Raw genomic sequence first — 27525 nt, 5'->3', positions numbered from 1 at the left:
ATCTGTGATTACTACGCAACATTTGAGGCCCAACTGACCTGACTGCCTCACTGGGACACTGTTAAAGCTAACTACCAGCTTCAACAACATCTCCTTGCCTCTTGCTAGTTTAAAGTTAGCATGAGTTAGCACTTCCAAAATGGTAAACACCACTGTTGGGTTCTAAAATCTTACAAAACAATGACCTATCACTAAATTTAGCTTCTTTCTCAAATATTTTCACATGAAGCAGTTTGAATTCTACACATACTGTAAATGCTGATATGCTAACTTATTAGCAAACTGTTGTTTGTGTTAACTCAGCAGTTACATAAGAGTATAATATGTTATTTGTGGAAACAAACCTATCTAAGGCCATTTTTTCCTCTCTTTTACCTGAATGTCCTCTTTGCTTTGGGAAATATACGCTCTGTCCCGTTTCAGGGGTAGCTCCTTTTTAAGCTACTTTAGCAATAAATGAGTTTCTTGCATTTGAAGCAGTTTGTCGGTATCAAAGTGTCTCGTCTGCCCACTCTGCTGCGTCTACATTATCAGTGCAGGATGTTGGTGTTGTTTCCCATTATCTGCTGAGCTCTTCCTTCAGTTGTGGCTCTGGCTCTATCCGGTCTGCAGCAGCCTGTTACCAAGGTGTCCACTAACTAACACCAGGCCTGGCTGGAGCCCCAGCGCTGCCCTGACGTAGACGGGCCCACGAGTCAATCAGCAGCAGAGCTATTTATTAACTGCAGACGGGTGGAAGTGTTTACTGCAGCACATGTTTCAGCTACACATATCTGTGGAGTGGCAACGCCCCCCTAACCCTCCCGCCTGTTTTGCCCCAAATACTCCCCCAACACACACACACACACGTACACACACACATACACATACACATACACACACATACCCCGGTCTCATGAGAGTTTTCCATGAGGTCAAAGAGAGTAGTGGGGTTCTTCAAATGACTGGGAGCTGCAGAGCCACGTCCCCATGATGAAACAGACGGATAGAGTTTCATAAGTGCCGTCACTCCCTCAGATTCTCTGCAGGAGCCTGAGCCCTGCCAAAATAAGAGCCCAATGGGTAATGAGGGAATATTACTGTGTATGTGGGGCACGCAGGCCATGTTGTTGCTGTTTCTCTGCAACCATCCAATCATGATAACCCTACAAGAGGAGGGGAACGGAGGTACTTTGAGCAGTTTATTCCAAAGGTAGAGGAGGCGGTATGTGCCTTGATAAAAACTCAGTAAAGGGTCTGAAAAATATCTGCTGCAAAAAAATATTCAGCAGTTTCACTTGGCAGCTTTTCGATGTAGCAAATGCAGTTTATGTCTACATTTATACAGAATAATCTTATGTCTTCACACAACTGAGCCTAACTAGTTGTTGTCTTTTTTGCTGAGCTGGTTGAATAAACATTGCTAACTATTGAATGAACAGCCGGGAATTTTGGTGCCCCCTGGAGGCTGATTTGTTAAAACTTTTGCGAACTTTTTCCTCCTCTTTGGTATCATTATTTTTGGTTGGTGACCAAATACCTTCAGACTCTGTCTATGCCTGTAAGTTGCCATTTACTGAAGCATTCTTTTGTCTATTGCTAATAAGAAAATGCTGAGAGGCCAATATTTGAAGCTAATATTCAAATTATAGACCGTATGATACATGGACATGGTCCTCTTGACGTTACATATTGGTTTTTTGATGCAAAGTTTTGAAGCCCCTTTTCGACTGAGGACCACATTCGAAAGGAAAAACTTGGAAAAAATAAAAAAAAGTCATGAAAGATATTAAGTGTCTGTACAGCTAAAGAAATTAGCTATTCAGACCCAAACTGGCTTTCCTGAACTAGGCTATTAACATATTTATTCATGCTTTAAAAAACGCGTCATAGTTTATTTGATGTTTCTACAGCCAGCCTCAAGTGGACACTCAAGGAACTGCATTGTTTTTCCTTTTTTGTTCCTTTTTTTTTTCGGGTTCTGCATAGGTTTCATATTGTCAGATTTAGGGTTGCCACTTTGTTTAAACACAATAAAAAATATACTTGGTTGCATAAAGGAGCAATCTCTGCAGTTGAAAAATGAAAAAAAAAAAGCTTGCAGTTCCTTGGTTGTCCACTAGAGGCCGACCTATTTGTTACTTGCTAGGTGACCAAAATTTATTTCATTTTGCTTAGTTTAAAAACCAATGAGCAACTTCACTGAGACTGCATCCATGTTTTATACATGCTAGCATTGGTAATTAGCAAGGATACTTCCACATATATTCTATCGAGCACAACTATATATACTTTTTTGTCTTCATTGATATTTTTGTGTGCGATTGCTGATAGTGACACCTGTTGGTAATTTTGCAGTAGCACGCAAGGATGTGCTCTTACTGGTAGTTCAAAGGCCCTCTGCAGGAATCTTTGTGCATTACAATTGCTTGTGCAAAACAAATATAAAATTTGTAAACTGTTGTTTGAATTAAATAACTTTTGTAAGTGACAAAAAAGACAGTTTTAAAAAAACAGGAACATGTTTTATATTTTTTTCTTTGTACTCTCGGGTTAAAAGTAAGCAAGAAGTAATGACCTCTAAAAGACGACATGTTCACTCACTTCCTTACTGATAACAGCAGTAGCCTGACACTCCAGTGCCACTAAGGATTAAACCCAACAGGACCAGCTGATAAGATTCTTTTGTGCTGTAAAGTAGCTTCCCACCTCCAGGGATAGGCGGCCTCTTCGAGAGCCACCATGTGACTGTTGTCATCACAGAAACCGCAAGTCCGCTGCCAGCTGCTGAGAGGTCCAGACCTGCCAAAGATAGCAACAACACGGCCTGCATGGGACCAAACGCGCTGCAGAGAGACAAGACGAATAAGGATACACCGACCACAGAGGGAGAGCGGCTTATGACAAACTCTGTGAAGACTCTCAGTTCAGCATGTCAAATGAATGGGTGCAAGGTTTGATTTTTATATAGTGCTTCTGTGAAAGTATGGATAATTATGTGTTTTGTGCCCTGCAGACATGCAGACTGTCAGGAGGAAGTGGAGAGCAATTATTTGCATTTGCAATAACTTGGAAACCCCTCGCGATGCCCCGAGGAGAGTTTTGTGTTTTATGTCTGAGTGAAGCAGCACTTGAGCTTTATGCTCCTGCTTGTTTGCCTTAACTCACCTGTTATTGTGTCTGATTCTCCTCCAGCTGCAGTCTGACAGCCCATCAGTCCGTAATGGAACATCTGCCTGCAGCTCTAAGCAGCTGATGAATGGCTCCATCAGGGTGGAAATGGCAGCAGTTTGATGTGAAAAGCTCATAAGGATTAAGCTGCACATAAATCTTGATTTAGGGGATTCCATGTGCAGTAGTGCTTCGATGATGGCTTCGTAAATGATGCCTAGCGAAGTATATACTTAAACTGGGTGGGTACTGTGTACACAAGCTGGTAGCCCATCAAGTGTTGGATGGATCGGGGATACGTTGAATTTCTGAAACAAGGCTTCATGTAACAGAGGAGGAAAAAACAAGATACTCTTGTTACAGGATATAAGTAAAAATATTGTTGAAAAATATTTTTAGGGGACAAAAATAAGTTATTTTCTCCTTGTTTTGTAAGATTGTTACTCTTCAAGCCTTTTGTTAGTTCATTATTTAAGAAAATTAATCAATAACTCACTTTCTCCTCTTTTGAAATTTCTCTTTTAAGCACCTTAATCACATTTTCTTTAAACCCCAATGCAACAATTTTCCTTTTCACCCCTTGAGACAGCTACAGTGACCATGAAGTATGATCAGTATTAAAAGTATTATATAAATGAGAGAGAAAAAAAAATTTTAAACACCAAAACAGTCTAAATAACTACAAAGGTGTCACATAAAACACAGAAATATTTAACCAAAAATTATTTCATACTATATGAAAGGACTAACCTTTACAAATAAAAATATATATATATAATTCATAAAAAAAACATCAGTTTGGAAAATTAAAAGTTTGGCATGAAATTCCAGTAATTGGTTTTATTTTATTTTATTTTGTTTAATTTAATTTAATTTTATTTTATTTTACAAATTTTTGAATTTCAATCCCGATTTCAGGAAAAAGAAATCTGAAAAACATTTTAACTTCGAAAATACTGTTTTTTATTTATTTATTTATTTTTAATTATTATTTTTTTAAATATATATTTTTATTTAATGGAAATTCGTTTCTTGTTTGCAAGATATTTTTTTCATTTTCGGAAATATTTTCTGTTTTGTAATTTTTTTTTATTTTTTTTTTTTTTGGTTTATGTGTTTGTGTTTCATTAAACATGTTTGCAAGTAAGTTAATTGTTTTATGATATAGTTTTTCTGAGTTGCCATGTTTTTAGTGTTAAGTAAAAAGTTTTCTCCAATCACGAAATGTTTTTGTAGTTGACCTCCAGGGCTACCGTACTTTATTGGGAACACACAAAGCATATCTCACTTTTCCTCAACAAGTTACACTTTAACTTCAAATCAAAATGTGATGATTACTAAATATTTTGTCGTGTTTCTCAGTAGTTGTTTGCCTTTCAGCCTGGCTTGATTATCTCTACCAGCTGTTTTTTAAGGCTCGTGTTGTTTTGTTGTTGTTGTTGTTGTTGTTTTCACCCACTCTAGCTTTGCCTTTCTCTCTCCGCTGACACTTCCCACCTCGTAGTCTTCAGGTGTCACTGCCAGCTCCGCTAATTGGCCTCCTAAGCCTGTGGAAACCCCAGTGTGAGACAGGGATCTCCGCCGGACCCATCTGGCTGTAAATGCGTCACAGCGCGGAGGGGCGGCGCGCTGAGGTGATCCCCGAGTTTAAAAGCGCAGAAGCCCTCAGTACGCCGGAGCAGTGCGTCACAGCGACCCAACAGAGCCAGGATCCCCCGATAGAGAGTCCGGTATCTGGAAACAACGACGAAAACACCTCTATTGGAGATCACGCCTGACTTTTGTATCATCTGATTCTGCGCGTTTTGTTATTTTTTGACGCATGACTGTTAAAAATTTCTATTTCGGATGCGACTTTTTCCTCATTTTAAAGTAGCTGTTGCTGTTTTCTTACTTTGTAATTTCTCATCCACGTTGATAGTTGACGGTGATAGAGCGAAAGAGGATCCAGTGCAACAGCTGGGGACTGTATAAACTCCGCTATATGGATACGGAATAGCTGCCATCTGCAGCTGTTTCAAGAGTTTGATCTCAGACGTTGATCTTTGAGGAAAGAAGATGAAATCCGCTGAAGAGGGTGAGTTTGGCATTCATTTATAATAGCAGACTCTTCATTACGTATTTGATGTTTTAGTTATTTCACTTTTCATCACGATTTGACACTTACAGCCTGTGTAGGATACAATATTTTACTTTTTTTTTTTAACTGAATTTGACTTTAAGCTGCACTGAATGTTTGTAATCAGCCCTCAGTGTTTCAGCTTAAAGCAGTGGTTCTGATCTCCAGTGCGCGCCCCTCCCTGCTGATTTGGGCAAAGTGGGCGTGGTTCCCGAAAGCCTCTCATGACTGAAAAGTGTTCCCAAAATAGTCTGACTAGAACCTGTGTTAATGACTGACAGGGCATTGTGGGTAACATTGTGGTGAGCCCCTCAGGCTACCTGTCAGGATGTTAGCTAATTCACAGCAGTCTAATTATAGAAAAACAAACACGCCAGTGCTCCTGTCACACACCACAAACAGCATTAAATGTGAGCGTCATTTTCTTTTATTGCATGGAGTCATATGGTGCAGCTCTGATGTCATGGTCTTTATGGCGGGGCCCCTAATTCTTGTTAATTTACAGCAGACAGGAGCTGCGGTGACTGCAGGCTGTCTGTCTGCAGCAGCCGCCTCATGTCTGTATGAACGCGCTCCACTGTGGTCACATTCATCCAACCACAACTCCTGTTCCCATGTCCCCCCTCCCCTGCCCCTGGTTGTGACCTCAGACGGGCAGAGTTTCATACGACCCGGCGGGAGCGTTGGCACAGGCCCAACCGCTTCCCAAAACGCTGGGTACAGCATGCAAATAAAGGAACCGTGCTGACTTTAGATGTTCGGCTGGAACATGAAACCCTCCAACAAAAGCATCAGTGTGTGTTTTCATAATGTTACAGTTTATGAGCTGCTGCATGCGCACTAAGTGACATAAATCTGGCAATGTGGAGTGCATATTAGAGCCACCTGGGTTTGCCTTTTGGTTATTTTTAGACTGGAGTTATTTTTGGCTCTTTCATTAATGTCTCACAGTTTTGCTTTCTGTGATTACTGCCATCCACAGATGTTTTCAGTCTGTCACTTTGGTGCATTTTGGGCATCGCCAGAAGGTGTTAAGTTTGAATTTGCAGAAGCCATAAAGCTGCAATAAACGATCCATTCAGTCATTAATAAATCTGCTGATTATTTCAGGATTATGAGTGATTAAGTTTTGAATGCTCACCATGATTTCTTAAGCAGAAAGTGTCATCTTAATAGTTCAAGCCTCAACTCTTCCTCTATATTGTGACCAAGGCAGAGAATCCTGACATTTACAGAGCTAGAAGCACTTTTTTGATAATATTTGCTTCAAAAGAATTATCAAAACTTCCCTCTCCCGTAACAACTCTATCTGTTTGTGTTCCAGATGCATATGGCTACACGCCAAACGTCAGTCTCTCCCTCCCCCTGGGCAGCCCTTGTCTCCCCTCTCAGTACCACAGCCTCCAGACCAGCCCGGTCATATCCGTCTCCGTGTCCGAGCCTCAAAGTTACGACACCCAGGATGACATGAGAGCAGCCGGCTACTTCACAACCGCAAGCGTCAGACCAAATGGAGCCCCGACCCTGGAGAGCCCTCGCATTGAGATCACGGCGTACGGTCAGTTCCCTGAGGATGCAGTGGAGGAGAGCAGCCTTCCTGTTGCCAAGCGGGTCAACTCCATCGTTACTCTGACCCTCCCAAGTGCTGACGGTTACCGGGACCCCAGCTGCCTGAGTCCGGCCAGCAGCATCTCATCTCGCAGCTGCCACTCTGAAGCCTCCTACGAGTCGAGCTTCTCTTACAACTACGACAACTCGCCTCAGAACTCCCCTTGGCAGTCGCCCTCCGTGTCCCCGAAGGGCTCCACCCTCGCGCTGCCAGGTGAGGGCTTCACTTCAACCGGCTCCCCTCGCCACTCACCCACCACATCTCCGCGATCAAGCGTGACGGATGACACCTGGTTGGGTCAGCGTGGGTCGAGGCCCAACTCCCCTTGTGGTGCAAAAAGGAAGTACAGCTACAACGGCAGCGGGGGGTTGCAGAAGCACTACCCATACTCCCCCAACCACTCACCGGGACTGTCCCCGCAGACTTCCCCTCGCCTCAGTGTCACAGAAGAGACCTGGCTGCCCAACACTAACCAGTACACCAACTCTGCCATCTTGGCAGCAATTAATGCCTTAACCACGGATGGAGTTGCCGACCTCGGCGAGGGGATCCCCCTTAAGGCGAGGAAAACCAGCCAGGACAACATCCCCACTGTCAATCTGAAGGTGGAGCCTGTAGGTGAGGAGCTGAGTCCAGGGGAGCTCTGTCTGGATGACCACTCTGCAAACCGCCTGCCATTGAAGAAAGAGGGGTACTGTGGTGGGTTTCTGGATGTTCCACAAAACCCGTACTCCTGGACCAAACCGAAGCAATATGTCAGGTAAGGAAGAGGTGACAACAAAATACTTGAGGGCGGAAATGAAGGGGTTAGTTTGCTCAAGTAATCAGTATCTCTGTTATGCTTCACACATCCAGACTGCACAGACTTTCTGCAAATATCAACAGACGAGAAGCAGACTTAAAACTAAAAATTCATACCAGGTTTATCAAAATGTTTTGGCACATCCCTGTGTACATTCTGCACATTCTGCATTGATAAGCACGTCTAAAATAAGCCCTCCTCCCTTCTTGTGAAGCTGACATGTTGGACGTGTGTGTGTGTGTGTTTTTTTTACCCCCTGACAGCCCATCCCTGCCAGCTCTCGACTGGCAGCTGCCATCCAGCTCGGGGCCTTACAGGCTGCAGATCGATGTGCAGCCCAAGTCGCACCACAGAGCCCACTATGAGACGGAGGGCAGTCGGGGAGCGGTGAAGGCCCTGGCAGGAGGACATCCAGTCGTTCAGGTCTGATAAACCAAATTCCTCAGGCTTTAGCTGCTTTCAAACACCCAAATCATCTGAGAGGCTGTGACCCTCTATGAACTCCTATTCTTTACATTGTTCCCATGATTATAATCCAGAGTGAAATAATCTGGTATTTTGTTACGGAACATCAAAGATCCTTTGAAATAAATGCAGATGTTCCTAAACAGCTCCAGTCCTAACATCATACAGATCCTGATATCAATAGAGTTTGCAAATCATCCAATATGGTGCAACCCTCCAGTTTCAGTGTGGGACACAGAGTCCTTGCCGTGCCTTTAAGTCACTCTTGTTGGTGTTTTTAAGGCAGGGGTTCTCAAACTTCCTCTCACACAAAAACTAAATGACATAGAATGAAAATCAATACATTTACATTTTTCAAAGCAAGATTTATTGTGTTTGTTAGTGTGTTTAAATTTGTACAAGAGAATAGAAACTGAAACTTAAGTATCAGTGTGTACACCCAAACATTGATCAACACCGAACCCAACGTTGGCATCAGTTTATCAATATTTTAGATTGATCGGCACACCACTACTCATAACTTTATAAATAGATTTTTATGAATGGATTGAAGAGCCGCACACCGAAAGGCAAAGGGCCACATGTGGCTCGCGAGCCGCAGGTTGGCCACCCCTGCAATATAACAATGTATTTGCTACAATTGAATTACGGTAACATTTATTTTTTTCAGGTCACTCCTTTTGTAAACTTTGACTCTATGTTGACTCCGAGGCACTGGTGTGTACGGGGGGGGCAACTGTTCAAAAATATGCGCCTAAGTGCCCTTTTTGGAGCCAAAATGTGTGCCCTCCTGGTTGACAAAACATACTTAACTGCCCTTTTGGGTGGTTAAAATATGTTAAACTGCTGCATGTTTGCATTTTGTTTCTTCTTTTGGCCCCTGCCCTTCAAAAAGTCTGTGCACGCCCCTGCACCAAGGTTTTTTTTGTTTTGAAATTTTTTTTTGGTGTTGCAAACTATCAACTAATTGACCTGTCATCATCACATAGGAATTGATCTCATGGCGAAAAACTCAAGTAGCTGAGAGTGCTGGAAAGAAATTGCTGATATTATGGGTGCAAGAGTTTGTTTATTTGCTTTTTCTATGATGTAGCACACTTTAACAATTGTTTCTAGATTATCCCGCCTCAGGGCCAAGGACAGGTAAAGGGGCTATCACCAAAAACCAGCAGAGCATCTTAAAACAAACTTAGGAAATGGTTTAAAGAAGCAACAGTTCTTGAGGTGCACTGGTGAAAAGCTTCATTTCACAGCCTGCGTTGGGACGATATGCTCAGAACCTCTGAGCCCGTCTGCCCAGTTTCCTGTGATGATTAGACCAACATACGGTACATCCATTAGACTCATTTTCACTCCTGCGTCTTACCCCATCACTTCTCACCTCAACACCCCCACCTCGTTTTCTACCTCATGTGTTAAAATAGATCAGTGCGACATATGTGGTCGAGGTCCAGCTGCTGTGTTATTCAGAGATGTCACATTTCTGAATGGAATACCATAGGTATGCTATTAGACAGACCGGTCCACTCAGTCAGTTCCTGTCCAGACAACGGTGACTCAGATTTTTCCATTACGTTCTCGAGTGCAGCGCAGACAGTTACAAAGTGATGTAGCATGGCCAGTAAAAGCTTAGTCATGAGCTTTAACCACAGCTCTGGTGGTCGAGTTAAAAGAAAAAAAAATGTGGACAACTGCAGATATGTTTTGGTTAGAAACCCATCTGGTCCCCCGACCATTACTCCACAGTGCTGACCTCAGTCTTTGAATAAATAAAGGGTCTGCAGAGCGGAGTCAGGCACCGCGAGCGGGGAGCTGAGCCGTCACTTTAATCAATACCATTTGACGTTTTACGCATACATAACAATAATCCTCCACGTTTACCAGACATTGATCACACATGGTCCAGACTTTTCTGTGTCTTTCAGTTTTGATAAAAAACATGTTTTTGGCCTCAGCAGTTCTGCTTTACCACAGAAGAAGACTTCGCTCCACACTCCTTAGTGTGAATGCTAGCTTTGCTGAGGACAGACAAACTGAGCTCCTTTAAAACAAACAAACAACAAAAAAAAATCATTTAGAGATGGATCTTGGGTGAGCTGTGCATTTATACTAGAGAAATGTAAAAAATGATACATTTTGTGGCTTATTCGATCGGTTAGCCATGAAACCAGAGTGTGCAGATACCTAGTTAGCATAGCTCAGACTTTATTAGCAGACCTAACCAAAATGAAAACAAATTGCAAAATAGGTCCAAATACTCTCTTTGATGATTTCTTTTGAAGCTTTTCTAGTTGTTCCTGGCAGATGTTAGCTTACTGAGCCCTGTAGCCTAAATAGCGTACATGCTAACATTTTGCAGCACACATTTTGAGTACAGAGCGTGTTCCTACTCCATAAAACAGGCAAACTTTAGGCAGGTTTTTAAGTGAACACTTCAATCAGAAGAGAAGAATAACATATTCATACCAGTAGAGGAATTTTTATTTTTATAATGTAATGAAGCTAGCGTTTATCTTGTAATGTTTAGGACCTGAGCTAAAAACAAGAAACCTTTTTTTTAACCTGTTCTATTATTTTTAGGAGTCCAATTTTCTGTTTGTCTCTGTTTTCATTCTTTTTTTTTTTTTTTTAATTTGAGTTAGTTGTGATCCGAGAAGTTAGCTAAATATGCCACTTGGTTGAAATAGTGATGCTAATGTGGCTTAGCTGTTATTTTACAGACAAAAAAGTGATGTCTCACTTTTCCTACCAAACATTTGGGTAATAAAAACATAAAAATACATTTTTAAGTTTTGGGACCAAAGAAACTATTTAGGTTTTATTGTCGCTGGTGTAGTAGTCTTCCAAACACCAGAGAGGCAGGGTAAGAAATAAGCTAGTTAGCAGCTAAAAACAAATAAAGAAAACCCAACTTTTTTAAAGGCCGTGTTGTTTTTTGCCCCTAGTTTAACTGTATATGTGTGTAAAATTGGCTTTAATGGTGGATATATTTTTCTGAATCAATATTATTTAAGCATCTATTTTATAATGGTGTGAAAACATCAAATTTAAACTTGAAGAGATGGGGTTTCTAGGGACGTTTGTCTAAAATTAAAAATGACCTCTTTGATTTTTCGTAGGTTTTTTGTTGTTGTTGTTGTTGTTGCTATTTCACTCTCACAGAGATAGATTATCCGAATGCTACTCACTTCCCCTTTAAGTTTAGTTTTTTTTACCATGCTCTTATGAAATGCATTCTTTAAAATACAAAACAGTTGAACAATAAACTTTCCAGTGCTCTCTGGTGGATGAAGAAAAAATAACATCAGTTATATAAATTATTTATTTTTTGATAAAACTGGAATGAAAGAGACATCTTCATGGAGAACTAATCACTGAAAAGAGTCTGATATAATATGAAGTTTAGTGTAAACAATGAAAGTTACGTCCCATGAGAAACTGTGTCTAAGACGCTGTAATTCAGAGTGTTCAGAGGTTAAATTTTACGCTGCTGAAATCAGGAAACAGAAAAATTATTTTTGTGTTCAGCAGAGGAATAAGACCTTTTCAAACATGTTTCTTGAACTTCAGCCACACGTGTGTGAGCCTTGTTTGTCCATAAGAAGGTGCTAATGATTTAATGACAGGGGTCCTGGTTCACTGAGATGAAAAAGAGAGTGTGTGTTCTCTTTAAACCTAAACCCAAACCTCCCCCTGGCTGCTCCGCCAGCTTCCACCCCAACCACACAGACTTCCCTTTGTTTAGGAAAGTTCCCGTGTGGACCGCTGACATCATCGCCCGCTGCTTCTTGCGGAGGCGGCAGGGACCAAACCACACACGTTTCTGGCAGGCCCTGATGAAGACGTTTGGGGGGGAGCCTCTGAGAAGGCAGCCCCGCTTTTTGACTTTTCTGATTACACGTTACACTCGGCGTTGTTGCCTCCGCTGGCTGACGAAGCCTCTGGGGCTCGTCCCGTCACTCCTCTGACTCAAACCTTACCAGACTTTACAGAGTTTATTCTGGATGGAGCTGATGTGTGCGGTGCAGTCCTTCTCTGCGTCCTGCACAGCTAAGCCAGCTATTTTCTGTTCTTTTTTCAATGCCATCGCAACCACACCCGTCCTGCAGCCAGCAGCAGGCTGAAGTATGCCCCTCTGAAGTGCTGTGTGCAGCGCTCACCACAGTCAGGATTTCAGGCTGTACTTTAGTGAAAAGGAAATACCCTCTATTCATGCCTGTGAGGTCTTCTTTTTTCTCTGTCTGAAGCTGGCTTTCATGATCTGTTTACTGCTCGACAAACACATCCAAAGAGCTGGTTCAAAGCACCGTTTTATGCCTTCTTGTTTCAGGTCATGTGCCTTTTCCTGGCTTTGATGCTTGTGATTTAATTTAGACTCCCAAACAATGTGAAATGAACAGAAATCATGTGAAACTGAAACTTTTAGATCTCCAAACTGAGACGCAGGAGTCCACATGTGCGTGTTTATGTGAGCTGGGAGGCTCCCGGATAAAGACGGAGAAGGAGCCCTGGGTTCTCCTCCTGCTCGGTGCCTTGAGCAGCCGGGGTCTAGGCATTCCTCCTGTGGGTGATAATATGAAGCAGGGAGGGGTGGCTGCATTGGCAATGTCAAACTGCCAGGGTGGAGGAGTGAAGTGGTATCACTGTGACTTAATTGCATCAACAAATCAAAGCTGTTGTCTGCTGCAGCTGCTTCACAAACCATATGACAGCTCATCGAGCGAGAGGAAAAAAACAGGAAGGCTAACAGCTTAAATCGCTCAGATGACTGAATCCAGTTTGATTATTTCTATCTGCTGATAATAATTCAAAGCACATAATCACTCATCTGTTTGTAATCACTGTTTGAAACTTACCGTCTAACCTTGTGAGCGGGCTACCTCACTTCATCACTCTCCTTCCTGCTGCCTAAATAAACAGCATTGCTAGGCAGCAAACCATTTCCTTACACAAATATACGGGCTTTTGGAGGCTCTTAACCCCGACAGGGATCCTCCTCCAAATCACATGTTGTGCCTCCCCGCTCCGAGCCTTTCACTCTCGCTGCGGGCACTCGTCTCCTCGTGTGCACTCCTCTGTATGTAAGTGAAAACTCTGGTTTTCATGTCAGCATTTTACCGCTGATTGTTTCAGCAGATAGTCTCATCCACAGCAGGCTGTAATTATGTGGGGTTTGGTATCTGCTTCTATAACACTTAAACTGTAAACAGATCATCCGTTTTCTGGCCAACTCATGTCAGTGATGACTCTTAGGATCCAGTTATTTCAGTAAATGTTATGCTATGGATAAACACAGGAATACTAATCCTTGTGTTTTGGTCGTACGCAAGTGGAGTGACATTGCTCAATATTTTAATGAAACGGATAAAAAGATTTGAACCTCTTCTTTGCCAAACAAAACCAAACCAAACAGCGATTTCGTGACTGGAAAAAGAAGCACTTTGGAAAACAAAATCCAATATCAGGATTCCATGTTGCTAAAACACCAGAAAACACATTTTTATTGAACTTTAATTGACAGTCACACTTTATTTGATATTCTCCCGTGCAAATAATTGCATCAGTTGTGATATTTTTCACACTAAAAGCCAACACATTTTTTTTTTAATTCTTTATTTAACCAGGTTGGTCCCATTGAGATTAAAAACCTCTTTTTCAAGGGAGACCTGGCCAAGACAGGCAGCAGCAAAAACACAAAGTTACAGAAAAAATCACAAAAAGAGACAAAGTACAGTCAACAAAAACACATGATAATGGATTAAAAAGTGTAGGAATAATCTGATGGGATATAATTAGGATATAATAAATTATTTGCCCCATGCCTTTTTTTACTGCAGAGAGATTACTTCTAGGGAATGAGATGATAATTGTAATACATGCAATTTATATAGAAACAATAGATTGTTTAATTAGATTCATGAGAATGATCTGTGTCAGATTGAGCCATTGATCAGTAACTTGTGCATTTGCACAGTCCTCTATGGGTTGCCTCCCATTTTGCCTGCGATTGGCAGTCGCCATGGTGTTTCATTTTCCGTCACTCAGCCTCTTTCCTCCTCATATTTAATCATGATCGGACGTTGTTCCTCAAAAGGGAAATAGGGCGCGTTCACGGCTCTTGAGACAAACCTGGGTTGAGTTACCGTGTTGATAACTCATGTTGTGCTATTGATTATCCTGATTGCTGCTGTTGGGATTAGTCAACCAAGAATAGATGCAAGTTACCCACAGTAAGTTTACTGCGCTTTGTGCTATAGGCCCCAGCTCCTTGAGCTTTGAGTCATTTTGCAGCTGATCCAAGATGAGAGTGCAGATTACCCAAACATTCTTTTCCCAATTTCGGTCAGAGCGTACTGATGTGTGAGCCTCTGGTTCGCCAAAGCAGGTCATCCAACCCGAAGGTACAATGATGGCACAATAATGAGTCAGAGGTTTACAGTTTGTTACAAACCTCAAGGAGGCATGGTAGGCAGTATCCACCAAATGGAGACACCAGGCAATTGGACTCAAGTCATAGAGCCTCGACTCAAGTCGAACTCAAGTCGCAAATTTGACGACTTGCAACTCAACTCGACTTGAGGGTAAAAAACTTGAGACACTTGACTTGAAAGACATTGACTTCAGACTTGATTCGACTTAAGAAAAGCTGAGCTGGACGGCTCTTAGCATGTTCACCACGCTATAGGTTCACACTCCTATTGATTGATTGATTGGAGACAGGTGTGCTGTGAGATCACAAGCACGCAAGCAACCAATGGGCTCACACAACACAGTGCGGTTGTGGGCCAATAATGGTGACTGCCCCCAAGCCTGTAGCCAGTTCTGCTGCTCCAAAAGTCGAGTAGTTTGTATTTAAAAACTTCAACTCTAATGAAGAAATGAGGAACACGCATCGCAAGATATGCGACGCTAAAATAAACATAACAGAGGGAACAACGTCCAACTTTATCCGCCATTTAAAGACTGTGCATTAAGCCAAGGAAGTGAAACCAAGCTAACACTATTAGAAGTGTGTGAAAATGTGCATTTGAGTGTGTTGGTGGTACGTTTGTTGATCGTGTTTTGAACATTGTTGCTAATATTAAGACAAACAATTTCACTCACCACTGTCACAAACGTTGATATGGGCAACTGTAGCCGATTTGATTGCATAATTAATTTCCATCCATGGCAGCAAGCCCCCGTCTTCCAACACTTTATCACTCTTCATAACAAACAACAAAACCTTTATTCCTTCTTGTTTAGCCTCCAATAAGTTTTTTTTTTGGGCTTTAGTTGCATTTAATCCACTCTGTTATTCTTTTGGAAGGTGGATAAAGGACCCTATGCCAGCTAAACAAATGCACGTGGCCAGGCACTATAGGCAGCTAAATTTGTGCCTGATGATAAATGACTTATTAAAGTATAATTAAACCTTTCCATTATAATATTTAAATATATGGTTTAATCCATGCAGAGTTGGAGACTGATCTGCATGGTATTTTTTGACATTTACTTTAGGAAGATAAGGTTTCTCTCTTCAAGATATAAACCTTAGATGTAACCATTGACTCGACTCGACAACCTTGTGATTTTACTCAACTTGACTTGACTTACCCATGACAGAAAAACTCTAAACTCTAAACTCTATAACTAGTAAAAAGGTTGCAGCCATCAGACACTTTTTTATGATAAAAAAAATGAAATAAAATGAAATAAAAATCCAGTGTTAGCCTCAGCTTTTCACAAGATCTAGTACATATGATTTAAAATTCAAGGAGTCATCAGTCAATATGCCGAGGTATTTGTAACAGTGTACAACCTCAATCTCCTTTCCATCATCAGTACGCAGCACAGGAACATTTTGAGACCTGGTCTTAGACCTGGTTGAAAGCATTAGCTTGCTCTTATCTGCATTTAAGACAAGTTTCAACTCATGCAGTTTATTTTAAAGGACTACAAAGGCACAACAGTTACACAATGGGGTCATCAGCATAAAAATGTAATGTCTCATGTGACACATTTTGTCCAAGAATGTTTATATATATGGTAAATAAAAGTATGTAGAAGTGTTTTCCTCTCAATAAGCAACAAATTTCACAACTTAAACTATTAAAATCATTCAGTACATCTCAAAGTTGATCCCATGTGTTTTTTATTCCAAGCATCGTGAGTCTTCCTGTTGTTTTGACATCAAAGCGCTAAGTACTCTACCCTACTTCCCACCCTGCCACACTCTATGGATAACATACATAACTCTCACCAGCGTGCCAGTACGTGCTGCTCTTCTCAGGTTTCAGCCCCCACATTCAGGCTTCATGCCGGCACGCTGCTGTTTGCCCGGTTGAGGTCATCCTGGCTGGAGGCCTCCTGTCAGAAACACCTATGGAGGTCTGGCAGCACTTTCTAATCTTTGGCTAAAGTCCACCACCTACAGGGAGGATTACATTCGTCTTGTCTCCCATTCATCAGGATCATTTTACTGATAAAATCAGAGCAGGGTCACCACTGAGAGCTTTTCTTGACCCTGATTGGCCGGGGCTTTGTGGGGCTGACGTGACCTTGACTTTTCTGAAACACCAGCTTTGACTTGTCACCAGGCGAGTGCTGGCTCACAAATCACAACAGTGCTCTCTGTAGGTGGTTTAGCTCTCTGGCAGCGGCTGCCTCCAGATTCTGCTACTGTGGGATCAACATGTTGGCAGGGCTGACATGAGCTGATGGAGGAAGTAGAAACAAGCCATTGGTAGTAAATCTAAGGAGATGAAAAGTGTGATTACAGGATCCTACAAGGGTCTTTGTTTGAAAATCAACATGCTGAGAGTCTGACCTCTGAAAGACTTACTTTTTATATAATACGTGTGTCTTGATTTCTCTATTTCAGCTGCACGGCTACATGGAAAACGAGCCTCTGACCCTGCAGCTGTTCATCGGCACAGCTGATGACAGGCTGCTGAGGCCTCACGCTTTTTACCAGGTCCACCGGATCACCGGGAAAACTGTGTCCACGCCGAGTCATGAGGCGCTGCACAACAACACCAAAGTCCTGGAGATCCCACTGCTGCCTGAGAACAACATGAGAGCTATGTGAGTATCAGGGACTGTATCAAGAAAGAGGTCTGGGGTGTGATTCATATATCTTTATATTTCTCTAGTGAGTCAAACAAAATAAAGTAAACCACTACTTTTTCAGTCCTTAAAAAAAAGTCCAGTAGTTTCATATCACAACATATTATATTACATCATACCACATGTATCCCTTACTTATCCTATTGTATGAAGTGAAAGAAGATTAAAAAAAAAATTGCCTCCAAAAAAAATATCACACGCTCTAATAGTTTGTTGGACCGCCTTTAGCTTTGATTACAGCATGTTTCGATAAGCTGCTGCAATGTCACAAGATTTATTTGAGTTGCATTAATTTTTCACCAAGATCTTCATTGGTGGTAGTAGAGTCTGACCGCTGCACAAAGCCTTCTCCAGCACATCCCAAAGATTCTTTATGGGGTTAAGGTCTGGACTCTCATGCTCCCTGAACCACTCTTTCACAATTTGATCCTGATGAATCCCAGATGATCCCAGATCATCGCACTGCCCCCACAGGCTTGGACAGTAGGCGCAAGGCATGATGGGTGATCACTTCATCTGCCTCTCTTCTTACCCTGATGGCCCATCTCTCTGGAACAGGGTCAGTCTGGACTCATCAGACCACATGACCTTCTTCCATTGCTCTAGAGTCCAATCTTTATGCTCTCTAGCAAAATGAAGTCGTTTTTATTCAGTTAGCCTCACTGATTAGTAGTTTTCTTAAGGCTTCACTGCTGTTCAGTCCTGATCGTTTGAGTTCCATTTGATTTCACCAAACGTTTAAGTGATCGCTATCACGATCATTCCAGATTTTTTTGCCGCCACACTTCTTCCTGGAAGACAACTCCCCACTATCCTTCAAGTTTTTAATAATGCGTTGGACAGTTCTTATCCCACTTTTAGTAGTTTCTGCAATCTCCTTAGATGTTTTATCTGCTTGATGCATACCAGTGATTTGACCCTTCTCAAACAGACTGACATCTTTTCCACAACCACAGGATGTGTCTTTCCACATGGTTGTTTAAGAAATGAGAAGCAACTCATTGCACCAGTTGGGGTTAAATAACTTGTTGCTAGTTGAAAGATAATCGCCCATGCAGTAATCATCCAACAGGAGGCTCATTCCTATTTGCCTAGTCAAATCCAGGTGGCGACTTTTTTTTTTTGGGCCAAGCAGTGTATATGAGCTGACCATAGTTATTCCCTTTTCTAGAAGACTTTTAGGGAAAGCCCTTGTCATGGCTTGAGACATTTTAATCGAGACATCATTTCTCGAGACACTTAAAACAAGTCAAGGTCACTTCTTGAGTCAACTGTTACAAGTTTTTCTGGTAATGTCTGAGTTAAACTCAAAGTAACTTTTGAAAAGTCCTTGTGAAAACCTGCTTATTTGAAGCAGGAAAGTCCAAGTCAGGGTTGCATCATGTTAGACAAGTCATAGTCCAAGTCTGTATTTATTTAAACATCATCTGAGATAAATCCAAATCAAATCTTTGGAAATTTTATATATCTTCTTGTTAAGCTAGTAGTCTTCAGAAAAGTCCTGTCCAAGTCAAATCTTACATTCATTTATTTAAGGTGATTCCTCATCAAGTTCTGCTGTCTTCAATGCAAGTTTAAAGACATTTTTGAGTCATTTGGGACCAGTGAAGTCTCCAGTAAGTCAGTCAAGACCTTCACGGCAAGTCCCAGGTCAGTGAAACAGTCTTCAAAAGTAAACTCTAATCCAACAGGCCTGCTAGTTTTACTTGGTAAACATGGACTTGAATTTGAATCACCTGAAATAATTTTATAATTGATCAACCAGAAACTTCAAACTCCAGCTCCTATCGTGATGGAAGAACATCTAATGTGCTGCAGAGAATCTCAGACTTTGAGTAAAATCCAGCCAACCACTATGTTTGAGCTCATAAAAACCTTTAAGGTATTTTTTCAGTCCTCTGGAGGATATTCTTCATTTTATGTTAGTGAAACTCTTTGTATATGTGTAAAAGTCTAATTCTAAAACAGAGCCATGGACCTGGTTTCCTCTGGTGCAGCCGTCTGCACGTCTGTTTCTGTGTTTGGGTTGTGAAAGTGTTGCCCTGTGTACACACAGGGGTGGCTTTCCCATTTTATAAGCCTCAGAGATCAGATTACCGGGGAAGCTCTGGGCTGCTAACAGGGTTTAGGGGTTTCTGTGTGAGCTGCAGGCGGTAGCAGCCTGCTAACATCAGCACTTTCTCTGCGATTTAATGGATGTAACACATAGGCTGCACTTATACAACGACCTCACTTCAGGATACGGTTTCTCTCTTCTGGTGGAGGGCACGCCTCAGAGTAGTTACAGTGTCGGCAAGGGATTTATGTGAGCTTTATTTCTTTTGACATGTGCTCCAAAGTAACATAGAGAAGTTTTATTATGTGGTATAGAATGTAAGCGTTCTTATCTTTCAGGAATAGATATTTCAGAGCGACATGCTTTATATTAAACCATTAACAAACGTCAGGTTTGATTTCTTCAGCTGATATGAAGCCACAAAGGGCGTTGGTCAGCTTGGTATGACTTCCATTAACTCTTAATTAATTAAATCAAAAGGAACTCCATCCCTCTTCTTTGTATTCATCAGATTTGTATGGGGCTGTTTTTTATGATGGCGTGCTCCAAATCTAAAGATCAGACTTCTATAAGTCGCACTTAAGTGCTTACAGAGCTAACACATAGAAGAAGAGGGAGGAGACAATGTTTACTGTTAATTATGCAGAAACAAAAGTAGATGAAGAGGGGGGCAATCAGATACACAAAAAACTGAAATTGTATGAACTGTTTTTGTCTCATTTTAAGTAAAAATTGTCTTATTATACTTGATATGAGTTTTAAGTTATATATATATATATATATATATATATATATATATATATATATATATATATATATATATATATATATATATATATATATATATATATATATATATATATATATAAAAGATGTCTGAATTGCTTGTTACAAGTTAAAAAAAATCTGCCAATGGAAGAAGATTTCAGTTTTCTGGACAAGTCAGGTGAATGTGGCTGAGATTAAGTCTAAAAGACATATTCTACTGAAAATAAGACAAAAAAACTTGAGATTTAAATTTTTGCAGTGTAACGAGGTAAAAAGTCATATTGGATAACTTATCAGTAACATTTCCCAGTTCCTCCTGTGGGTCCCAAGGCATTCCCAGGCCAGTAGGGATATATAATCCCCGTACACTGTATAAAACACGGACGTAGTCTCCCCGACGTCACCCGTCTGTTTCTGAAAAGGAAAATGAAGCACATCGGCTATAGTGGCCATATTGGTAGTGGCAAGGGCTTCGCTTACAGCTATAGGGCACCTGTTGGTCACGTGACCCTGATCTGTGCCTCGAATTGGGCAAGCTTGCAATCTTAATATCCTCTGAACGGCTGGGTTAGAAAAAAATTCACCCCCCTACAGTGTATGCCGATAGTAAAATTAGCGACTTAGACAGGAGACGTTTTTGAACCAGGCTGTTAATAGGTTAATTTCTGCTTTGAAAATGTCTTTTTTTGGCTTGGTGTGTATGTAACTTCTGGTACTTCTGGAACCAGCCTCAAGCGGACACTCGAGAAACAGCAGATTTTAGCACTTCCGCATTGTCTCATATTAGACCGGAGGTTGTCGCTTGATAATCCCTCCGCCTAGCTCTAGGTTTGCCTTGGGGTGTCCTCCCAGTTGGACGCACCTAAAACACCTCCAGAGGGAGGCGTCCAGGAAGCATCTTTATCAAATGCCCAAACCACTCCAATTGACTTCTTTTGATGTGATGCAGCACATCAAGCTCCTTCCTGCACTGCAAAAAGTGTTTTTGTCTTATTTCAAGTAAAAATTTTCTTATTACACTTGACATGAGCCACATTCAACTTATCAGTTCAGAAAAATGTCTTATTTCAAGTTATTTAAAGACAAAATAGGGTCTAAATAAGTAAAGGAAAAATCTGCAAATGGAACAAGAGAAACGTGACTTGTATTAAGACTTTACTCTAGTTTTAAGCAATTTTCTCTTGTTCCATTGGCAGATTTGTTTTACTTGTTGAAAGCAATTCAGACCTTATTTTGTCTTTAAATAACTTGAAAAAAGGCATTTTTCTGGAATGATAAGTTGAATGTGGCTCATATCAAACATAATGAGACAATTTTTACTTAAAATGAGACAAAAACACTTCATAAGATTTCAGTTTTTTTGCAGTGAGGTGTCCAAGCTCCTGACCCCCTCTCTGAGAAAAAACTCATTTCTTCCTCTTAACCTCAGATCGTTTGGTCTGAACCCAAAGCTTGTGAGCATTGGAACATAAACCAACTGGTAATTAGCGAGTATTGCTTTATATTCCAATGTTCCTCTAGATATTCACAGCCTACCACCACCGCCACCCATTCGTTGGTCTAGTGTGACATTTTGACGAGACAAGAGCTTTTCTACCATTGCTTAGCAAACTGTTCCTCTCTTTCTCTTAAAGTTATCCCAGTGTTTGGTTTTGCACTTAGCTCCTCTGTAGGCGTGGAGCCGAACAGCTGGGGTCTTCTTCATCAACACCTGATCACTTCGCCAGCGCAGCAGACCCCGGTGTCTGCAGAGAAGAATGTTAGGGAGTGTTCAGATGTGTGTAAAAGTTGACTTTAACTAGGCTTTGAGGAATGTGGCATCAAGTAGCACGCAAATGGAAATGCCAGAAACAGTTTGGAGAGGCTGAAGGTATTTCAGTGTGAAAAGTTAGTTTCACGCAGGGCTGAGGAGAAGGAAGAGGGAGCTCTTATTATTAAGTGTTGGATGAAGACTGTGACACCGTAACGGCCAAGTCCTGCTGGTGAGATTTATACAAGTCGGACAGAATGTCAGGAACAATCTCTTGAGGAGCGTTACTGAGATGTAATGAACATTCCCAACCATTTGTTAGGGTATAGTTTAAATTTCCCCAAGAGGAGGTTCAGTGAAGTGTCAAAGCTCCTCAGGGGTCGGAGGTGTTAATATTCTGTTGACATGACCGCAGCCTCCTCCAGGGCCGTGTAGAAAAATCCCAGAGTGAGCATCACTTCTGACGACAGCATGTTATAAATCACAGCCTGATTAACTGACTGTGTATGTCTTTAACCTAAATGATGATTTACTGAATGTGGACAGACAGACTTTGGCAGACTCTTCATCTTTTGTCTCTGCAAACACAGAATCGACTGCGCAGGGATCCTGAAGCTGCGTAACTCTGACATTGAGCTGAGAAAAGGGGAGACTGACATAGGACGCAAGAACACGCGTGTGAGGATGGTTTTCAGAGTCCACATCAACCAGCCCACTGGGAGGACGGTGTCCTTACAGGCTTCATCCAACCCCATCGAGTGCTGTGAGTACAACATATCATACTCATCAGTGAAGGATATCAAACCCACCGTCACTATTCTGGTGATTTCCTGACTTCCATCATTGGGTCAAAAGTTTTTCAGGTTTTAATTTTTTAGCCTTTTTATTACAGCACACAATGATCTTAAAATGACACATACACAGAGTTGGCCAAAACTATTCAAACACTTGGCATATTTAAGAGGTATCAGTTGTTTTATTGAACTGGCCGTTAAAATACCCCCTAATAAATGAATGAATTATCTACAAACACATCATTATGTCATTATCCTCTTTATACCATAGGACAGAGCCTTCATAAGTAGATTTAACTCATTTTCCTTATAAAAGGCAACACTGAAAATGTTGGACTGACCCCCTCAAGTCCGGACATCAACCCCAACCAGCAGATTTGGCTGAGTTAGAAAATAAAGTGGACATATCTTATGATCAGTCAAAGGAAAGTCTTTGGTTTGAGTTGCAGAAAACACAGGATAACATTTGTGTTGAAGCTCTCAGTAAATGTACTGACACTGTCAAAGACATGTGCTGCTGTTACTGCTGCAAAACCAAATATTAAAGTCAAAGTAGGGATGGACGGATTATCGTCCAGGCCAATTATTGGAGCCGATATTTGGCATTTCGAGACATATTGGCATCAGCCTTTTTTTTTTAATCCGGCGGCCAATAAAAAAATAAATAAAACTGCGTTGTAACTACTCTGCTGTCTGCAGTCACTTCTCAGTTCCCAGCACTGTCCCACCCACAGCATCATCTGATTGGTTACAAGCAGAGCCATGGCTCGGGAAACAGCCAATCAGCAGTGGAGTTATTACAGTTGTTGCAGTTACATTAAAATTTAAAAAAACTTTATTTACCGCAGAAAACTTTAGCTATTTATGTTTTTAAGTTTTCATTTAACTTTATAAAACATGCTGCTAAGCCTGGGAGCTTTTTAATAAACTCATACTTAAAGGTAATTGAATGAAGTTAAGGTTTGGAGTTTGTATTGTTGAAAATGTTGACACCAATATTTGCACTTTAACAGCAAATTAACATCGGCTTCTAATATTGGTCATTGGCCTCCTTTACTACAAATAATCGGTATCGGTATTGGCCCGGAAAAATCCATATTGGTCTATCTCTAGTTCAAAGTAGAGAAAAACAGTCTGACTCAACTCATCAGAGGTGTCTCAAAGGTATTCACATTCATTTCTTGAGTAGAGGTATAGATGCCAGGGTTTAAAAAGACTTTTGTAGAAGTTGAAGTATCAACCCGAGCGTTTTACTTAAGTTAAAATGTAAAAGTACTGGCTTCTAAACTACTTAAAGTAAAAAAGGAAAAGTAAGTTAAAGGGGCATGTAGTTCGTATAGTTCATCTCCACTCCTCAGTCTCTGCCACTGACATCTTCGCACTATGCTACATACGTCTGTTATGTTCTTGCTGAAGTGTCATATCAGGTGTGATGGGTCGCGTACAAACCAATAGGGTGTTAGAATGGTTTTATACATCTCATCCATCCTCAATCAAATTCACTCTCTTCAGATGACATGATTTCAGCGGTTTAAGGATAGGTTTTTACTTTTTTAGGTGTGTGTCTTTTTGAGCGATGACAAGCTGGAATGAAACAGGAGTAGGGAGGCTATTTTTAAATTGTGCAGAGTCAAAAGTACAGATATTTGCCTGAAAATGTAAGAAGTAGAAGTGAAAAGTTGGCTAATAATTACTCAAGTAAAGTATAGTATAGAAACCCAAATTTTGTACTTAAGTAAGGTAACAAAGTATTTATACTTAGTTACATGACACCTCTGCAATTCATCTGATATTTGTTGTGCTCCCAGTAAGCATCTAAATGTTTCATGATCAGAATTTGAATGTGAAGAAAAGGTTAATGTTTTCAGATCTGTTAGGTGTTTTATCTTTGGACATCAGTGTATTTAAAATTATGGCTTCAAAGGTTGATGAACACAAGCTTACTCCACTAGTCACAGTCATTTCTTAAACCAGATTAGCTTCTCATATGCTAATCTGCCGGCAGATTTCTCAGCTCTTTTGTTATTGTGTATCTGGTTTGTCTGGATTTTGTTTTTTTTTCCCCTAGTTTTTCAGACATTATGTAAACCAATTTTCAGTCTATGACCCCCAAAAATAAAGGAGCTGGAAACCAGTGACCCCCTGCTGTGAAAACATACTTATTAGTCAAAACAAACAAACAAAAAATAAACAGACAAAAACAAATAAGGCTCAGAACAATAAAACTACTGATGTGTCATTATCCTGGCTTTGTCACCTCGGGAGTTTTCAACAAAGAAATGTGAAAAACATATCAAACATTTTCTATTTACTTGGCTTAATATCAAACTTGACTCCTAATTTTGTTTACATTTTTACTGTAAACAATAAAATATGGAAGTTTAAACAGTTTTTGAGGATGCATTTCTGGACCCCTTCATCAGTGTGTAGCGACTTGCCCTTTGAGATCCTCTGATGTTGACAGTTTAAGGTAAAACTATCAGGGTGCCTTTCGACTCAGCAAGTTGCCTCAATAACGATGCAACACTCCTCTTCACACTGGTTGTTAGATTGATTCCTGTTCCTCACTCTCCCTCCACATTTTCTTTCTCTGTCAAACTTTCAGATAAAAAAAAGCATAAAGAACAAAAACATCTGAAAACTGCTTCTTTTTTCTGGATTAACTGTTTTCACGACCTACTGATAATACAAAACATAAAAGTTAACAGCTTAATTGACTCCTAAACGCTGGGCTAGCGAATAAAAAGTAACCGCTCCATGCAGCCCTGTTATTAGTGCTGCTTCACTCGCACCCCTTGCTACTGTTCGCTATATTTTAATGTGAAAGCCTTGGTCAGTGAATGTAGGCTACATCACCCTGCTCAATAAACTGGATCGACTCTCTGCTCTGCACTGGAGTTGACCTCTCACTGAACCGGGATGAACTCCGGCAGATCAACCGCTCTGCGCGGTTCTGGCTCCGAGAGCTGCCATAGAGATTAAGTCTTATGAGGTAAATGAGAGACAGTAGTTAAACCATGATCTCAGCCCCTTGAAATAGAGCATTGTTAGTTTCTGAACGTCTGCCACAAAGCAATTGTTTGTGACCAAAATTCACTTAGTGTGTGAGCGCGGCAGCACAGGCGGAGAGAAACGGAGAGATGTGGGAAAGAGTGACGCTTTCCAACGCAGGCAGCAGGGGCAAAGATGATCCTCACATGGGGAAAATAATCAGTCTTTATTCCACCTCTATTTGTGTGTCCTGATCGATCAACTGAAACGACAGAAATCCTCAGAAATTCAGGAAAGGCTTGAAAAGATTTGAGGAAGACTGAAAGAGCATCGCCAAAAGGTGAAAGAGAGATGAGTGAAGAAGCCAAGAGGAGGAAAGATGCTCTTAAACGGATATTTGAGGGAAAATCTTCACCATAATTTGAGGAAAACACAAATAAACACAACATGAAGCCTCTCCCTGCTTCCTGGCAAAGAGGCAGCTTGTTCTAACATTAAAAAGTTTGAGGTTTCAGCGTTTCGAGACGCTCCGGGAAAGCTGTCTAGGTAGTGATTCAGCCTGGGCCTGGATGCTCAGGTCTGCATGGGGAGTGGGTGTGTATTAGCAAAACGATGAGGCCTGTTTTTCTCTCCCTCCTCCTCTCCCTTCCACAGCCCAGAGATCGGCTCAGGAGCTGCCGCTGGTGGATAAGCAGAGTCTGGAGACGAGCCCCGCCTCCGGGGGGGAGAGGATGCTCCTCGACGGACACAACTTCCAGCACGACTCCAAGGTGGTGTTTGTGGAGAAGGCTCAAGGTAAAAAGGCAAAAGAGGACGTCTGGATAAAGTGCTGTGCTCTCTCCCAGTCCAGATGTGTGTGTGTTTGTGTCCGTGTGTGTGTGTGTGTGTGTCTCCCTCTGCTTGTTGGAGAAACCCCAGGTCTCCCTCCCTCCTTCCCTCCCTTACTTGTCTCCCCCCCCTTGCCGTCAAAATATCCTCCGTCCTGCCAGAGCACCACATGTGGAGCACATTAATGCGCTGTATTTTTAACCCAGCAGATTTACATTTGCAGAAGTTTCCATTGCCTGTTCAGCAGAGGAATGGATCACAAATGCAAGATGTGTGTGTGTGTGCGTGGGTGGCTGTGCATGTGGTTTGGATACATGCACTTCTGTGTGTGTGTGTGTTTCTCTGTGTGTGCGCCATGCCTTGGTGTTTGTTTCTCTTTTTCTGTCTTTAAGCCGTTTAGAAGCCGAGGCGACTGCTCCCAGATGTTGATACGAGGTGGTTTACAAACAGCAATTTCCTTGATTAGCTTCAGCGAAGCAACGTGAGCTAAAGTTTGGTTCAGACCTGAGCAGTGTAAACACGTGCGATCCAATCGGCGCGGTGACTCATTTGAAAGAGAGGGAAGCCGTCTCATTGTTCCACCTGTGAGAGGAAGAATCCAAGGCTGCTCCGGTCACACGGGCAGAATATAACACCCACACTCCGTCCTCCCTCAGGCGCTATACAATGGTACAGTGAGACTGTTTATCAAAACAAGAAGTGATTGAATGAGCAGAGGCCTTGTTCTTCTCATGATCGTTCCTGATCTCTTCCTGAGAGCGGGGCTGATTAACGTCTGAGTCGTGTAGCGTTTCTTAAAGGAGGAGCTGCAGTCGTTGGGTTTCACCAGAGTGAAACAAATATGAGCAGCATGTTTTGAAACAGAAGTTGGTCAAGTAGCAAAGATCAAACTCAGGTTACCAGAAAAACCCCCAATCATCTTTCATCTTAGGGTCTGTTAATCATGTCACAGGAATTAATCCAGTTCCAAATTATGTTTATATTTACATTTTCTGTCAATGTCACAAGCAAAATCAAAATATATCTCACTAAACTACATCTGGACTGTGCATGGGCTACATGTATAAAGCTAAAGCTCCATTCCT

The 27525-nt window shown here is 41.4% G+C and overlaps 1 protein-coding gene across 1 annotated transcript in view; it reads left to right on the top strand.

Annotated features, from left to right (window-relative positions):
• Positions 1 to 4894: 4894 nt before the first annotated feature.
• nfatc1 (nuclear factor of activated T cells 1) overlaps positions 4895 to 27525 on the top strand; it is a 62047-nt gene continuing 39416 nt past the window's right edge. Inside the window, exons 1-6 of the mRNA XM_074686031.1 lie at positions 4895 to 5227; positions 6594 to 7638; positions 7944 to 8103; positions 17009 to 17211; positions 22418 to 22590; positions 26267 to 26407. Of these exons, the coding sequence (XP_074542132.1) occupies positions 5209 to 5227; positions 6594 to 7638; positions 7944 to 8103; positions 17009 to 17211; positions 22418 to 22590; positions 26267 to 26407 (1741 nt within the window). The 5' untranslated portion in view covers positions 4895 to 5208. The remainder of the gene's footprint in view (positions 5228 to 6593; positions 7639 to 7943; positions 8104 to 17008; positions 17212 to 22417; positions 22591 to 26266; positions 26408 to 27525) is intronic.

The sequence above is a fragment of the Halichoeres trimaculatus genome, unplaced genomic scaffold (assembly GCF_033239565.1).
Source record: "Halichoeres trimaculatus isolate MK-OKI-2021-1 unplaced genomic scaffold, fHalTri1.1 fHalTri1_scaffold_14, whole genome shotgun sequence".
NCBI classification, from domain to species: Eukaryota; Metazoa; Chordata; class Actinopteri; order Labriformes; family Labridae; genus Halichoeres; species Halichoeres trimaculatus.
Note: the sequence above shows the minus strand (reverse complement) of the source record. Positions and strands in the feature narration are given on the sequence as shown.